Genomic DNA, 18,015 nt, shown 5'->3' with positions numbered 1-18,015 from the left:
TTCTGAACAAAATACTTTTTCCAAAACTCCTAGACTGTATGTACAATTTTCTCTAAATTGTGCATGTATTATATTATAACGCTTCCAACAAATTTGACCATGAGCATGCCAAAATGGACGTAAGGCTCTATCTGCCCAATGCTTTATCATATTAACATGACACTTGGTTTTTGTCATCATACGTATGACCTGAGGGTACCTGCACAGTTTTTGCACATCGCCACCTAGTGCTCAATATATATGAAAAATGGCTTATTCCAAATAGTTTGTCCTAAAATCATGAGACTGGTCTGTTTAGAATTGTTTGGGCATACCGAGTCAAATGATATCCAATGTTCCTATGTCAGACATATTGGGTGTCGACCATTTTGAATTTAGTTTTCAATTGCTTTATATTACAAACGCATTGTCGTATAATTACAAAACTTGGGATGTGTCATTGGGCTATGTCCTGAAGGTACTCAAATAGGTTTTTGGGACAGCACCACCTAATTGTCAAAAGATACAAAGAAATGCTTATAACTAACAAGCTTTGACAAACTTATAATGCTGATTAGTTTGCCTTATTGCCAATGACTTATGTCATTAGCTTCCTTGGGTCATGCTGAGTACATTGATACCAAATTTGCCTATTTAATAGAAAGATGCCAGTAAGGATCTGAGGTTGTATCTCTTCAACCATTTTGTATTGACACGAAACTTTATATATAGCATTGTGACCAAGCCCATACAAAACCATTTCAATTTGGTTACAGCGCCACCTAATGGTCAAAAGTTTTAAGTAATAAATGGATGTCTTTTTTCACCACTCTGCTTAAAATCATCACAGGAATTATATATTCAATCTAAATGTTGCCATTGGTGTGCTTGGTCTGTAATTGCTGATTGCAGCTATATTTATTATTATTATTATTTTATGGCAGGATTCAATATATTGGCCCTGATATTGTCACAGGTGCCTGGACTGTAAATAACCATAAATACTATGTGCCTGCAGCTGCCATGCCCCATAGAGTTTGTTCTCCTTGGCATTGATGTCCAAGGACTGATGACAGGATGAGGTTGTTTAAAGATGATGATATTTGTGCTCTCAGAAATGTTGCGTTAATTCCATAGCCCTGTATATCATGAATGTCATAGAGGAATTTGTTCAGTATAAGGAATAGGGGCGTCATCTCTTGAGTCTGTAAAACCTTCTGTCTTTTGAGGTCTGTGTCTTCTCTTATAAATAGGTATGTAGGTAGTGTTCTGCATAGACTAAATCATCTAAGATGACGCATTTCTTATTCTAAAGAATGTGATGAATAAAGTCAGAGCTGTTTAAGCTTTTTTGCACTCTATAAAATATTTTTGTAACAAGTTTATCTTAATCTGCATTAATTTTTCCACCAAAAAAAAAAAGAAACCTTAAAGGTATAGTTCACCCAAAAATGAAAATCATGCCTCCCAGATGTGTGACTTTTTATTTCTTCTTCTGGACACAAACAAAGATTTTTTTTAGAAGAATTGTAGATTCATACAATGCAAGTGAATGGTGGGTAATACTTTGAATCTCCAAAAAGCATATAAAGCAGGCATAAAAGTAATTGATATGACTCCATGTCTTCAGAAGAAATATGATAGGTATGCACCTATCATATCGCTTCTAAAAGATATGGATTTAACCACTGATGTCATATGGATTACAACGTACTTTTATGCTGCCTTTTTGTGCTTTTTGGACCTTTTTGGAAGTCTGGCCACGATTCACTTGCATTGTATGGACCTACGGGGCTGAGATATTCTCCTAAATATCTTTGTGTTCAGCAGAACAAAGAAAGTCATACACATCTGAGATGGCATGAGGGTGAGCAAATAATGAGAATTTTCATATTTTGGGTGAACTATTGCTTTAATAAATTATATGAAATACTACATTTACATATTTCTTCTGAACAGATCACCAAACTAAAAATCACTATCACAACTGAGATAACCAAATACTACAACTGACTTGAGTATTTCTACTTTCCCTGTAGGCTTTTACCCGTATGGGTTAACAGAGAGTGTAAATTCCGATCTGATGTCATTGTTGATATGAACTAAGAGTGTTTTTTTTTTTTTACTCCTCCTTGTCGGTCTGCTTTTTAAGCACAGTGACTCTGCAGAGGACACCACCTCTCATCGCGAGGAGAACTGCGACTCTCACTGTTCAGTGCACACTGGTAAGTGTGAAAGTAGGGATACGGTAGATAGCTACGTTTTGTATATGTTCCATTATTGAGAATATATATTGTGCATAATTTAATTATTTCTAGCCTAAATTTTGATATACAATACCTTAAGATTTAATTCAGATGTCGCACTGTTAGGATGTTTTAATTAGGTTTGTGTATTATGTAGCCTTTTATTTATGTCGCTCGCATCCTCACATAACAAATTAACAACTAACGACACATCAGTTTAAGGATGCTCAATCAGATATGAAAACAATGTGATCATCTATGATTTCAACTTAAAGTTTATCACAAGATGCATTAAATATTCGATGGTCTGCACTATCAATTGTCTACAAAAGAAAAAACAATGCGGTAAAACTGGGTTAATGTTTGCATGAATTGTCCAAAATTTCATCATTATCATCATCAGGAAGTTATCCAAGGTCAGCCAACACATTTCCAGAGTTATTTATATGCAAACAAATGCTTCAGTTAAGCGTTCACAAACGGGGTCATTTTTCACATATAGAAATAGAACTGTAGTTTTCTACTGTAAAGACATTATCCAACTTGAGTCACAGCAAGTTTTGTAATCTCGCTTGTCGCCTGTGGAGCATCTGAGTGCCAAATTTTTTTATTAGAAGCTTCAATTTCTCATTCTCCACCCGACTCACATCCTGTGTGCCTTATCCACCGCATGCACATTACATCCTCTCTTCACAATTATGGCATTTAAATCTGTAGATAAGGCATTGAAGTACCTTCACAGAATGTCACATGTGTCAACAGAAATCATTCTGCCATTTAAGGAAAGAGAGCTTTCAGTGTGCAAGCACCGCATGAACTTTCTATCAGGCTTTTAAACACCTCCGTTGTCATCCACTAGGTGGCGTATTTAAGTCTATCGCAACAACAACAGCTGTGAGAGCGCATTGCCTTTGAGGTCCTGATTAGGTAATGTGGTGCTGTTGAGACTGTATGATCTCATTCTGTCCAGTAGGGGCAGAGTTGAGTCACTGCATCTGTTTTTAACGCCTTTCCTCTCCTGTAACTGTCGTGACTCCAGACCCTTTATGACATCCTCTTTATGATTGAGTCATAGCACAGTCCAACTCCGTTATACAGCACCACACAGAGCAGTGAATATGGACATGTACATCTCTTCTAATCTCAAACAGCTTTCTTATGGCATTTAATTGGTTTACGTGGATGCTTTCTCCAACATCGCTTTGAAGATGATTTGGGCTTGGTTAAACTGATACATCTTTAAAAAACACAGACAAATCAAAGGGTTCAATACAAATTAAGATCAATTGACAGCATTTGTGGCATAATACTTAGTTGACATGACAATGTAATGTTAACAAACCCTAAAACGGCTGTAAAAATTATTATTTAAACAACTTTACAGCTCAAATAATATTTTATTTTTTTCAAAAGTGATGTAAGTGCTTTAATAAAATAAGCTTTAAATTTCTGCCTTAAAACCCTCCAAAAAGGGGCCACTTCCATTGTAAGTGCCTTACTGTAACCAAGATTTTTTAAAAAATGTATTAAAGAAATAGAGGGACAAGTCAAAAAAGCTTTTTGAGGTAATCAACATTATGACACAAATGCTGTCAATTGAGCTGAACTTTTATTGAACCCGGAATATTCCTTTAAGTGTGTGCATGTTTTTGCAAACACGGCTGTGCCTCAAACCTGAAAAATGCTGCCTCATCAGGCTGTATAAGCAGGTAGTATATATGTAGTATCATGTCTACTAAGATGCCTCCATCTGATTGGCTTTTTAAGGGGAAGCAAATATGTGTCCTTCACTGCCTGTGATATCCCATAAACCAGTGCTTGTAATTCTGCAGCTGGTTGAAAGTATAAAAATTAGGGCTGTCAATCGATTACATAATCTAATTAATTACATGGTGTCCCGATTAATTAATCACGATTAATCGCATATACAAATATTTGCTGAGAAAGCCCCTCATATAACAATAATTCAATATATAATGATTATACATATTTATATCAATATATCATTATACATAGTTATCGTTAAATAAAAACAATTATATATATATAATTCAGATTAAAATATTCAGATAATTAATATGCATTACATTCTTATTGCAGAAGAGTTAATCATTAATAAGACAAAAAGCCGCTTTAGAATACAATGTATTGTTTACTACCATATTATTGATAATAAGTCAATCATTGGCATACAGTTCACAGCAATCCATTTCATAAGTGTCAATCAGTTCTAGATTTATTATGAGGGCTTATTTAAGGACCCGTCAATTTATACCTGCGTCAGACATTTTTTTTCTTATTAATGCTTACAAAACTTTTACATCTAGAGCCAAGAGGTATATTAAAACAAACAACAACAAAAAGGAAAATAAATGAATAAACAGTTTAATAAAAATATCAAATTGTTTACATATTTCAATACACTTTACAGCTTTCTTGTCACACAAATTGGAAATTGTTCTTAGGTATTGCTGAACCTCTGAATTAAAAATTAAAACTAATGGTTTATAACCACCATACTTACATTTATGAATACTAAACTTTGCCAACAAAAGCAGAACATTATTCAAATAATATTCCTTATGAAGAGACATGTCATAGCTAAAAAAAAAGAATAAAACATTTTCAAAACAAAGTTGAAAGCTGGAAATAATATGATGATCTCTAACAATCTTGCAGAAATCAGACCAAAAACAAGTCGAGTAGAGACAACTCCAAAATAAATGATAAAATGTTTGCCTGCAGACCACAAAATGTACAGAATATATCGACATCACATCCATTTTGAAAATTTTTACTTAAAAAATTATTTATATTCATCCTAGCAGCTGTTGTAGCCAAGTACATTCAAAATATTTACTGAAACATACAAATCTAGTTAAAGTTAATTAATGCATTTTTTCCAGTTTTCCACAACACAGTGATGAAAAAATAATATTTACCAACATATATTTTTACAAAACACTCTTTTTATATATATATATATAAACGGGGCGTGTAAAACCTACTACACTTGCTAACAGTTTGGAATTCAGTTTTTATTTATTATTATTATTATAAGACAACAATAATTTATTGTTGTCCAGTTTGTCATTATAATTTAATACAGTATTATTATTATTACTTTGAGGATTTGTTGTAACAATATTTACTATTGTATATGTATAAATTAGTAATATATTTCTGTCTTATTTAATTTACTTTCACCAGGAGCTTATATTCTGATGCTGCAGTGTACTGTTCAAAATGTTGCAAAAGGCTGTATTTTTTTTTATTTATTTATTTTCTCCCCCTTTTTCTCACCAATTTGGAATGCCCAATTCCCAATGCGCTCTAAGTCCTCGTGGTGGTGTAGTGACTCATCTAGTAATCAAAAATTAAACAGAACGTTTTTGAGTGAAACAGCATTTTTGAGACCTGAAGTTCTTTTTAACATTTGACACCGTGTCTAAAAACGCGCTGGTCCTGCGAGACACTGAAGAAACAGTGAGACACAATGCAGCTGGCATGGACGCTCATCCAATGTGTTTACATAGAAAAACAATGGAAAAACAGAGCAGACGCAGGCAAAAAACATGTAACTCATCCATTCGCACGTATCTGTGAGTGTGAGTGCATGGGCGAAACAAGTTCAGAAGGCCTGTATATTTGTTTTATAAATTACAAACCTGAAATAAAAGTCCTACTTGAGAAACTGACCCAATCTGGTGGACCTCTAACATGAACAGCTCTGAGAGCGCTGACAACAGCATATTCATGCATGACAAAAAATCAACATGACATGCCACCCCTCAAGCAGTTTTTGCTGAGCTTTCCTACTGAGGCTGGGCCTCCCGATGTCCGGGGCCCCACGAAATTGCGTGGTTTGCCTGGTGGTTAAAACCACTTCTGCTTATTCATGCGATTATCTAATCAGCCAATTGTGTGGCAGAAATGCAATGCATCAAATCATTCAGATATGGGTCAGGAGCTAATGCTAATGTTCACATCAATCATCAGAATGGGGAAAAATGTGTTCTCAGGGATTTGGACTGTGGCATGATGCCAGATGGGCTGGTTGGAGTATTTCTGTAACCGCTGATCTCCTGAGAGTTTCATGCATTAAAATCTAGTCTCTAGTATTTATTCAGAATGGTGCCAAAAACCAAAAACATCCAGTGAGCAGCAGTTCTGCGGATGGAAATGCCTTGTTGATGAGAGGTCAACAGAGAATGGCCAGACTGGTTCGAGCTGACAGAAAGGCTACGGTAACTCAGATAACCGCTCTGTACAATTGTTGTGAGCAGAATAGCATCTCAGAAAGAACAACGCGTCAAACCTTGAGGCGAATGGGCTGCAACAGTTGAAGACCACACTGGGCACTTTATTAGGACAATAGTGCTCCTAATAAAGTGCTTAGTGAGTGTAAATGTCAATTTTTCTGTCAACTTTTGAGTCAATATCTTCATAGAAATAAGCATTGTAGTCAATAAATATTTTCTTCATTATGTCCTCCTGCTCATTTGAAATAGTCTTAGACCAGATGTTATGCTGCCTTAGAAATAAGACTGAAACCAGTTTCACAAATTCACTATCGCAAGGTGAAATCGTTAACAGTAGGTTGAAAGTTCTTCAACTGAAATTGGTCTCTGCTTACCGAAATTCGAATCACTGGAGTCATAGATTGACTAGGCAGCAAGGTAGCTGCCTTTTACTTTTAGGCAGAGCCCAAAAATAAGAGATGGAAAAGACTGGTATGCTGACCTTCACATCACAAGCTGCACACATGTTGTTGTGTTCCCTAACTCTGTGCTCTCTACACGGTCATAAGATGAGTGAAATATCTTTTAATAATATTCTGATGAAAGAAGTGGATGTATCATTGTATTGCACATTGATGTGGAACGAGCATTATTACTAATAATACACAGAAATTTTAAGAAACTTTCCTGGATAATCTGAATGTAGAACTATTAAAACTAACCAAAAGTCATTAGTAAAAAACATTTTTTTCCTCCCTCAGTTGGACAAAAGGTCTGACATGGCTGAAAGGCAACTGGAACACCATCCTGAACTTCTAAACTAGAAGTCAAGCTTTGACCATAGTTTATAGTTAATTGTAATCTTCTACTATAGGCCGGATCTGAGGGTATAAACTTAAAAAAGTAGTGGCATAGAACATCTTGTAAATTTATCGGTGCCATCTGCCCCTTCCCCATCTACTTCAAAATCCTCTTCACAAGCGGATTCTTAAGGTTGCAGGTTCCTGCAGCAGGCCTTCAGCTTTGTTTCTGCTCTCTTATGGGGTTCAGATCAGGGATAAGTGGGATTGTTTTAGACTATAATGCCAGGTTGATTGACCAGGGCTATTTCAGGCATCCTGAGTGGCAGGATCTTAGTGGAGGACAGGTGGATTGAAGTTCTGTTTCCATTGCCACCACAGTCTCATTTACAGGTTCAACATTGGCAACCAATGAGGAATTTTAAAATGTTAACATTACATTTTGATCCACAGCATCACACATATTAGAAATAGACTACATCATAATAGGGTCAAAATGATCTTTAACTTTGATACAACCAGTATATTTGAAAAGATCATCATACAGCACTTTCATACTGTTGCAGTAAATCCTCTGGTTTACCAAAGAATAAATAGATTGTGCAGAGGGAAAGCTTTTCACAAACTAGCCTCTTTACAATGAAAATATAAATGCCAGTGTAATTACACATAATAATTTGGTGTGAATATTCTATCCAGAAGTGCTGCTATGTTATTTTTCAAGTGTGGATGTAACTTTGGTCCTTTAAAGGAAATATTTTTTTACCCTCATAGCATTTGCAGTCTGAGACAACTGCTCATTTCTCAAAAATGAGTTGTCTTCAATCATTAGTATGTTTTCGCATAATGTTACGCATGCCTATTCCTTAGTAACAACAGGAATCTTGGCTGAGTCCAAGTGAAGCATAGTTTTCTTCATACATCACAATCAGCAAACCCCCAAAATATCTTAGAAATGAGTATAATTTACAGTGGATCTTCAAGCTCAGTTTTACACAAAATAGTAAATGGATAATTTAAGGTTAAGATTAGAAGTCCTAAAATTTTGCCAGCTTCTATGGCCAGTTTATGTGCATGGTCAAATTGAGCTTCACAGGCATTTGAGGCTAAAAGCATCTTATGTTAATGTTGTCTAAAAATCCCAGAGACATAGTATCTGAGGAGTAATTAATCACTCAATGTTTACTTTTCCCACACAAATGCCTTGACATTAATGATGTTTTATTGCATGTTTTGTTTAAATGAACTAGCCAAAGGCAAGATAAAGTTTAATTCACAACATCAGCACTGACAAAGTTGTTTAAGGTAAACTGATAAAGTTTAGACATGTTCCCTCTGAGTACTGTTACATCACACATCACTTATGGTATTTTGGTCCAAAGGCTTATTAGTCATCCATTTCAGAAAATAAGCACAAGACTCTCTAATACACAAGATCCCTATTCCTTGTTTTTCTCCACTCTTACATCATAAGCAAGGAATTCAGTGTCTCTCCTTTTGCATTCCCTCTCCTCTACTTATCTTTTGCAGCATGGCCTAACATGGAAAGGGCAGCTGATCCTTTGCCTTGGATTAGTTGGTTTGGGAGGAAAGGTCATGGGTGTTGTGGGCAACTGGGGGGAAGGGTGTAGGTTGGGGCAACTGGGGTTGTATAAATGACAAATACCTCAAAGAGAAGAGTGGAGTTTCCTCTTGACTCATTGGATGCTTGTTACTCCATCCATCCATCCATCCATCCATCCATCCATCCATCCATCCATCCATCCATCCATCCATCCATCTCTTTCTTTTGTTCAAGGCTTTCTTGTATTTCTTGAAACCAAATATGACTTTCTACAGGCACTCAGGTAAAGATGCACAGATAGACATTAATGAAAGACTTTTGGTGGATTGGCCTATTAACTCACTCCATTGGGCATTCATTGGTTTACTTATTTTTACTTATTTTGGTCTTTTGATGGATATGGTTTACAGCTGAGCTTATGTTGTGTTTTGACCTTTATACTTATCTTGCCCTTGGAAATGTATGTCCAGTTATGATTGGTGTTGGAAGATGGTGGAATTGGTGTAGTAGTTATTTGGAAGAGCTTCTGTAAAGCTTATATCTTTATATTCCAATCTGGATCATTAGGAATTGTATTAAGGACCTGGTATTATTTGATGACCAACACAAAGCAACAAACACACACTATCATTGTATTGGCGATTGCGGTGGTCAGTCCAAGTAGCACTGAAGAATAGTGGTTTTGTCCATATCAATAGGGTGCTGTTTAGACAGCTGTAGTTTATGAAACATTATTGCTCATGATAGTAAAATGTTAATTTCCTGATTTGCAACAATCACAGACTAGTATCAAAGATTTGAAGGGACAAGTAATAAAACAAAGTGTGTATTATTTGGAATACATCAGTTTGTCCAGTATAAATGATCTTGTATATGTTTGCTCTGTTGATGGCGCTCTCTTTGATGTTCTCCCTATGGCTGAATTCAATCTCATGTTGACCTTTCAGACAGTGCTTGCTTTCCTCTTTGGGACAAAGGGGTCCATTTGTTATCTGTTTTAAGAACTCTGATAGGAGCAAGCTAAAAATGAACAGCTGATGGAAGGGATTCCAAAAGGTTTAGGGATAGGGCATATTTGCTCATGTCACACAGATGGCTAAATTTTCAGGATCCACTTTAGAAGTCTGAAGTGAGAAATCAGGAAAAGGACAATGCCAGTAGAGAGAAATCTAGACAATGCAATGTTTTGGATGACAACAATGGATTTTCACTCAAAATATCTGCTATTAGATGATATTAGGTGCAGTATAGTGACTCTGGCCTGAGTTTTTTCAAGCAATAGCTCAAGGCTGCTTCAATTATTAAATTAACATGAATAATTATGAATTAACTTTTCAGTAGTATTATTCCATCAAACCCTAAACAATAGAGAAACAATGCAGAGTATTGATTCTGGTGTTTTTAAGAGGCTGCACTGAATTTGATCTCAAAAACACATTTCACCTTTTGGTGTCTGTTTACTAATACTAAATAATGAAAGGATACAAATGAAAGGGAGGTTTGAACTGAATAAGTAACTATCAATCAGGCAGAAGTTTGTGTCAGCAAAAACAAGTTGGCAATGATCAGCTCATCAGTTATCTTAAGTGCTTTCAAAAATAAAATGTGGCATTCAATCTGCTTTTCTAGTTACTTATTCTGGTACACTTAAAGAAATTCCTTACCCTATTGTCAAATTGTTATTTATTGTTTTAAGCATAAACCTGTCAAAATTTTGTTGGATTTATGCTTAAAATAAAAACAAAATTGTGATTAGAAAAATAAACAGAATTCTGAAAACAAGTCTTAACATTTTATGCAATTTTGTTTCTCAAGTACATTCGTCTTCTTTAAAGGAATATTCTGGGTTCAATACAAGTTAAGCTCAATCGACAGCATTTGTGGCACAATGTTGATTACCACATAAAATTATTTGGACTCATTTTCTTAAAAAATAGAAGCAAAAATCAAGGTTACAGTGAGGAACTTACAATGGAAGTGAATGGGGAAGTGAATTCTTCTGTTAAACTCATGTATTATTTGAGCTATAAAGTTGTTTAAATTTTACAGTCTCTTTAGAGTTTGTTGACATTACATAGTTATGGCAACCAAGTTGTAAAATTGGCTATAACTTTAAACAGAAAAGGTAAGTAAGTGATTTTATCCCACTAAAATCATGTTAACATGGATATTATTTACGTCGTGTGGCTATACTTTTTAACTTATTTAGTATTTTAACTTCCCTTCCATTGTAAGTTCTTCACTATGTCCCATATTTTATATTTATTTTTTTTAAAGAAAAGGAAGGTCAAGACAAAACAATTTTTTGTGGTAATCAACTTTTTCACAAATTCTGCCGATTGAGATTAACTTGTATTGAATCCATAATATTCCTTTATGGATGTTTAGATATTTCTATTGGAAAACAAGATGTAAATACTCACAATTTATTTACCCTCCAATAAGCAATCTGAACCCTATTTTCTGCTTTCCAATATCCTTTATCTTTTATATATTTCAAACTTATACCATATTATTGTACATTGAATCAGTGGAATGTTAATGAGTGTAACCATGGAGACCTCCATGTTAATATAGGAACTAATGTGATGTTGAGAGAGAAAAACACTGGGAAGAATGAGTGTATAGTTCTAAAAATACAACTTGACAACAGCCTGAAAATGCAGCTCTGATACTATCAAGCACAAAGTGTTAGCACTCACATCTGCGGTGTGATTTGGCTTCTGTCTCTTGACGCAAACTTGTTTGGCATGCAAGTTGCTAGGCTGTGTGTTGCAACAGATGCTGGGGCTTATGACAGACCATTTAACATCCCAACATTATCAGGCCCAAGGGACACTGTTTTAAGCAAACATCTGAGTCATAACTATAGATATACATGAAATGTATACATGTGTGCATGCATGCATAGACGAAAGGGAAAGGTCAGCAATGTTTGGACATTTGAATATCTTACAGAAGAGTGGAATGTCAAAAAGCCTATTTAATATTCCAAGACTATTTACATATATTTAAAACATCATCATCTTAAAGAGAAACAGGAAATGGCTCAGGCCTGGTCCATTTTAGACTGTTGATGTAAGAGGCCTTTCCAAAGTCCCTCTCAATGGGTCAATGTTTGGCTAGTTCGCACTGGCCAGTTAGCCTCTACTGGAAAATACCATAACTACACCATTGTGGGATTTCTCAATTGATGCCCTTTCTAAATTAGCAGTGTATTGCCTTAAAAGCATTGTTTGCACATTTCTTTGTGTACCAGCCAAGTAACTGCCACTGATATGAATAGGAACGCTAACTAACGGCTAGCTCTCTCAAGGTATTTTACAGTAGATCTCATTGGTCTACAGCCAATCACCTTTTAGATACAGACATCACCCGTCCATCAACTCTAAAACGCGCATGCGCATTAGCTATAGCAGATAATTGACACCAGTATTGTCAGATTGTATTGCTGATTTGAAATAAGCTCTTTGATTGTAATCTTGACCAACCATTTTTGAGATTTTGTTCTTTCTCCATTCAAGTAGATAGGAGCTGCACTGGCATGACTGTAAATAGCCTCCAGAGAGCATTCCAAAGATGGCCGACAGTGGACTGACTTGCTAGAGAGACTTTAGCAGCACTGACCTCTTGTGGTGACTTGACAATTGGACAAAACAGCACTTGATGCTGCCTTGAAATAGATCATAATTAAAAGATGAATGCACAAACACTAATGATAATTAAAAGATGAATGCACAAACACCAATGATAACAAAACATTCTCTTAATTAGACTCTTACTCAAGTCTATTTTCCACATTATAAAAAAAAAATAAATGGTTTGGCTAACTTTTTTCTTTGCCTGTTTCTCTAAAGGTCCCCGCAGCTATCTGAGCTCCACCATGACAGAGCGTTTTGATTGCTTCTACTGCAGAGACAACCTGCAGGGCAAGAAGTACGTCAACAAAGATGGCAAGCATGTGTGTGTGCGCTGCTTCGACAAGCTCTGTGCCAACACTTGTGCTGAGTGTCGCAAGCCAATTGGTGCTGATGCAAAGGTGGGAAATCTGTCGAGGTTTAAATTAAAATCATTCGAGCATCTTATGCTTTGCGGTCTTGCACTCATAGTTTTCTCTCCTCCTCTGTCACAGGAGTTCAACCACAAGAACCGCCACTGGCATGAGGACTGCTTCCGCTGTGCCAAGTGTTACAAGCCGCTGGCCAATGAGCCCTTTGCTGCAATGGACGATGGCAAGATCATGTGTGGAAAGTGTGGTGCGCGAGAGGACTCACCTCGCTGCCAGGGCTGCTACAAAGTGATTATGCCAGGTGTGTGTGCAGCAGAGTCCATGGGGAGCTATTTTCTGTGTAGGCAATACAGTCGTATGCAAAAGTTTAGGCTCCCCTGACAATTTCCATGATTTTCATTTATAAATAATTGGGTGTTTGGAGCAATCTCATTTTGATCTATCAAATAACTGAAGGACACAGTAATATTTCGGTAGTGAAATGAGGCATGAAAATCAATTAATCTATGGAAACATTTTTACTTCTACTTGAATGGGGCAATTCAAGTTGAAATCTCAAAAACATTTTAAATCAGCAATAAAATCAGACAACAATGCAGCCCAACAAAGGCAAAATAGTAACTATATCAACACAGAAACAGAATTTGTTTCAAAATTGTTTAGTGTGAGTTTTTTAGTTAATACTGTTTTCATACTCAGACTCATTGACACAGCAGGCTGATAACAACCTTTCTTCAAAGAATCTCTCTCTCTCTCTCTCTCTCTCTCTCTCTCTCTCTCACACACACACACACACACACACACACACACACACACACACACACACACACACACACACTATTGTTAGTGACAGCCAAGTCTTTGTGTTTTTCTTCAGGTGCTCAGAATGTGGAATACAAGAATAAAGTCTGGCATGAGGAGTGTTTCACTTGCTTTGAATGCAAGCAGCCAATCCGCAGTCAGAGCTTCCTCACCAAGGGTGACAATATGTACTGCGCTCCCTGCCATGAGAAGAAATTTGCCAAACAATGTGCACGCTGCAAAGAGGTCAGTAAAAGATCAGAATGACCGCGATCAACCTCAAAAGACATCAGTGTCACAGAAACAACACTTCATCTTGACCCTTTTTGACCTGTGAAATTCCATGATCTTTTCTAGTCATTTGTGATTACTGGATACAGCACTTTAAAAATATAATTTTCATTCAGACTGATATATTGATGAATTATTAAATGACGAATTCATTGAAACAAACCTACTAAAAAAAATTAAAAAAAGATTAGAATTTTAACAACCTGCCGCTGCTTGCAGCACTCCTCTGTAGCGTATTTAGCGGTTTCAATGAAAGTTTGCTAACTGATTAGTTTAGCAGTGTTGTGTTATGCTATTAGCTTAACTGTACTGTGTTTACAATATGGCGTTGACAGGATGCGCATGCGTGGTAAATTACACCGGAAGAGTCTCTTTAGGACTTCCCGTGAACTTTCGTCACCATAGCAACCAACACCAGTGATTTGTGATCTGGGTCAACACTAATGAAAACAGTTTCATTGATGCATATGTATGTCAGCACGTTCCACAACACACAAATAAACAGTAATCATTTAAATTGCCCAAATTCTCACACAAATATATGTAGCGAATTTGGTATGATAAATGTACACTGCATGGGTTAAAGTGTATATTACCATTATTTGTAAAGGAAACAGTATGTGTGAGCTAGGAATTAAATTAAACGGTCCTATTTCTACATTACTATGTAAGGAAATTTATAATGGAATCAGTCAACCGTTATAATTTAGATAAATGACAAATAACTAGAATTATTTGTCTGTATAAAATTCTCCACCATTAACATCGTAATACAACGTGTAGTTGTATCGGCTCACAATTTCTACTGTAGGGAATTAGCTTTAAGAGAATTATGATTAATTCGCTTATTGGAGTAATATTATTCTCATGGCTTATTGACAATAATATCATGCAGATAGGTATAGCTTTGAAGTAAAATATTTTAAATACAGGGATGAGATTATATATCAAAATATACCACAGTCAAAAATATCTTTAAAAGGGAAATATTAATAATTAATCATAACTGAATTGTATCTGAATTAATATTACAATCAATTTATCGGTTCGTCCAGCGAACACTCAGTATTGATCGTCTATCAATTCTCAGAAAGGATATTTTTCATGGCCACACAAAAATAACTTTTTCTTAGCATGTAGCTGTGATCGAATTAATTACATTAATTAACTGCAGTTAATCCAGATGGTCTTCAAAGACATTAGTAATTAATCTTACAGTTCATACAAAATCTATTTTTAAACATTGTCCCTTAACACTTAATTAGTTTAATAATTTTAAAGCATGACTTGCAACTATACATAAGTAATATTGGCATTATATTCATGATGTTAGCCAGAGGGGAACTGGCCCCCACAGTGAGTCTGGTTTCTCCCAAGGTTATTTTTCTCCATTAATCAACATCAAATAGAGTTTTGTGTTCCTTGCCACAGTCGCCTTCGGCTTGCTCACTGGGGTTAGTAATACAATTATTATTTAATTACTTATTTTTAAACACAATTAACAATCGTATTTTATCAAACTACACAATGATGAGTTTTATCTTCTGTTAATGCCTGATCTTCTTTAAAGCTGCTTTGAAATGATGTGTGTTGTGAAAGGCACTATACAAATAAAAATTGACTTGACTTGACATGGCTTGAGGTGTTGAGGCCTGCCGGATGGTCCCGGTCCCACACGAACAGCAGCAGAGGGAAGAGAGTCAGGGGAAAGAGAAGAGAGTAAGAGGCAGGACGTTCTTTTAACTTCTGCTGGAGGTCACTCCTCTCAAGTCTGGCCTGACTAATGAGAAAGGTGCAATTTCCAAGTGGGAAATGTACCTTTGTTTGGAAGCTGACTCATTTGCATGATTGGGGTTAGTTTAAGCCCCTTTATGCTCTGATTAATATAGCAAGCATACAATGCATGCTGTCAGAATTATATATATATATACCATTGTGCAGGATGTCACACAAGGATTAATTTGGTAGGAAAAATGATACTAAATAATTTTACATTAGCTGGTAGTCCTGTCATAAATCATGCATAAAACAGTATACAGTACAAAAAATCTTTACAAGACAGTAATGATCCAATGTCCTGGGGATATATACATGTGAATTTATAGACAGTTTGTCTATAATTTAATGAAGAAATGTCTGTTTTTCTGGACTTTGAATCAGTTTTCTATAGGGGAAAGGTGTGAATCAGTCTTTCTGCATTCTTTGCTCTAGCATGCAGCTAACCTCCCCCCACTTGGAATGTCACTGGGAGTCCACTATTTGCTGGTCCAGTGTCAGAAAAGACAGTGTAAAGGCTTGATAATGATCAGTGGGGGAGCAGACTTAACAGAGTCGGCTTGGGCCTACTTGGATCTTTGCTTGTGACAGTCTTAAGACATCTGTTGGCTTATTCATTAAATAATGAATAAATGTGTGTCTGATTGATCCAGATGCTACACCTCTTAAAATGGAATACATGGACATCAAATGACCAACTAAAGCATTTATTAGTCAATTAACTCTACATCTACGAGCACTTCCACAGTTCATTGACGATGGACTTAAAAACAATTATTAATTAATCTAACAGCTCAATTAATATCCTTTAGTTTGGAAAAATTGCCCACTGAAAATATACTCCATTTAGTCAATTAATACATGACTTGTAAGACTGGTTTCTCACATTTGTATTTTTCTCCATTATCTAACGTCTTATGGAGTATTGGATTCCTTGCCACAATGGCCTTTGACTTGCTCACTGGGGGCCTAATTTTTAAGGCATGACTGTGAATGACATTCTTCAATGAAACTACTCACAAATATTTGACCACAGAATGCCACAATTGACCAATCAGAATCAAGTATTCCAGAGTGCAGTGTGATAATTAGAGATAAATTAATTCTACTTCATAAGTAAATTGCTGTCACTCTGTCTACCAGGCATTTTCTGAACTCTTTGTCCTTTTATCCAACCTTTCCAAATAATAAGGCCATTAACACAGGTGGGATCACCTATCAGGACCAGCCGTGGCACTCCGAGTGCTTTGTGTGCCAAACGTGCAGGAAGCCTCTGGCTGGAGCACGTTTCACAGCCCATGAAGATCAGTTCTACTGTGTGGACTGTTATAAGACTTCTGTGGCCAAAAAGTGCTCTGGGTGTCAAAATCCAATTACAGGTAAAAATGTGCAAATTCACATGAGTTCTCCCCAGTTTTAAATGACTTTTATTCTCTGCACAATTGCAACTTTTTACATAGTTAAAAAGATAAAACATTTACAACAAACCATGAGGGAACTTGAACAATACTCTGAAAAACACAGTGGAACTTTGAATGTACATCAGCAATGAGAAAACTATAAATAAGTAATAAAACCCATCCATGCCTGTTTATTCTTGTCATCTTTGTTCCAGGATTTGGAAGAGGGACCAACGTGGTGAACTACGAGAACAACTCCTGGCATGAATACTGCTTTAACTGCAAAAAATGCTCTCTTTCCCTGGCCCAAAAGCGCTTTATCATCAATGGAGAGGACATCTACTGCCCTGACTGTGCCAAAAAGCTGTGATGGCCTAAAATGGATGGTTGATAAAACTGATTAGCAAAAGCAATTAATATGGATATTATGAAATATATATATAAAAAGGACAAAAAAAAAAAAAAACACATGTAGTGCAGCTTTATGCGTACAACTGAAAAGAAAACCAGTGATGTTTATCTTGATAAATCACTAAAAGTTTGAGATTTATTTGAACAATCTTTGAGCAAGATAGTAAGTGCTATTTGAAGGGTGTATCTATTGCAAAATATAAGAGTTAACTGCAATCATAAACACATTAGCTGGATTCACAAACCTAAAATATTTTAAACTTCTTGTTAAGCTTTGCTTTCATTTTAAACTGTGTAATGTCAGAATGGGAATACGGCATACATTATTAAGTGCTGTGTTGAAACTTGTTACAATACAAATTAAATGGCTTGATGTTACTTTGTGAAAAATGTTTGATTTTGTATTAATTTGAGTCAGATTAATTTCTTAGAAATATACACTGATCAGCCACAACATTAAAAACCACCTGCCTAATATTGTGAAGGTCCTTGTTGGG

The 18,015-nt window shown here is 35.9% G+C and overlaps 1 protein-coding gene across 3 annotated transcripts; it reads left to right on the top strand.

Annotated features, from left to right (window-relative positions):
- The first annotated feature begins 1,825 nt into the window (after positions 1-1,825).
- Positions 1,826-17,908, top strand: LOC127659568 (four and a half LIM domains protein 1-like). 3 transcript variants are annotated; one of them, XM_052149438.1, is made up of 7 exons: positions 1,826-1,846; positions 2,132-2,204; positions 12,688-12,869; positions 12,963-13,140; positions 13,717-13,886; positions 16,900-17,086; positions 17,323-17,908. In XM_052149438.1, the coding sequence occupies exons 1-7, from the start codon at positions 1,841-1,843 to the stop codon at positions 17,475-17,477; spliced, it is 951 nt and encodes a 316-aa protein (XP_052005398.1). In that variant the 5' UTR covers positions 1,826-1,840; the 3' UTR covers positions 17,478-17,908. The 3 variants fall into 3 exon arrangements, with proteins under 3 accessions (XP_052005398.1, XP_052005399.1, XP_052005400.1); XM_052149439.1 differs by lacking the exons at positions 1,826-1,846; positions 2,132-2,204 and adding an exon at positions 8,955-9,113; XM_052149440.1 differs by lacking the exons at positions 1,826-1,846; positions 2,132-2,204 and adding an exon at positions 12,447-12,465.
- The last annotated feature ends 107 nt before the right edge of the window (positions 17,909-18,015 follow it).

This window comes from Xyrauchen texanus, chromosome 19 (assembly GCF_025860055.1).
Source record: "Xyrauchen texanus isolate HMW12.3.18 chromosome 19, RBS_HiC_50CHRs, whole genome shotgun sequence".
NCBI lineage: Eukaryota > Metazoa > Chordata > Actinopteri > Cypriniformes > Catostomidae > Xyrauchen > Xyrauchen texanus.
The sequence above is the reverse complement of the archived record's forward strand: the minus strand, read 5'-3'. Positions and strand labels throughout refer to the sequence as shown.

Excerpts from the sequence above, each read along its gene's own strand:
- LOC127659568 (XM_052149438.1), top strand. Across the intron at positions 13,141-13,716 it reads CTACAAAGTGATTATGCCAG|GTGCTCAGAATGTGGAATAC; the intron begins GTGTGTGTGCAG and ends GTTTTTCTTCAG. Across the intron at positions 17,087-17,322 it reads GTGTCAAAATCCAATTACAG|GATTTGGAAGAGGGACCAAC; the intron begins GTAAAAATGTGC and ends TCTTTGTTCCAG.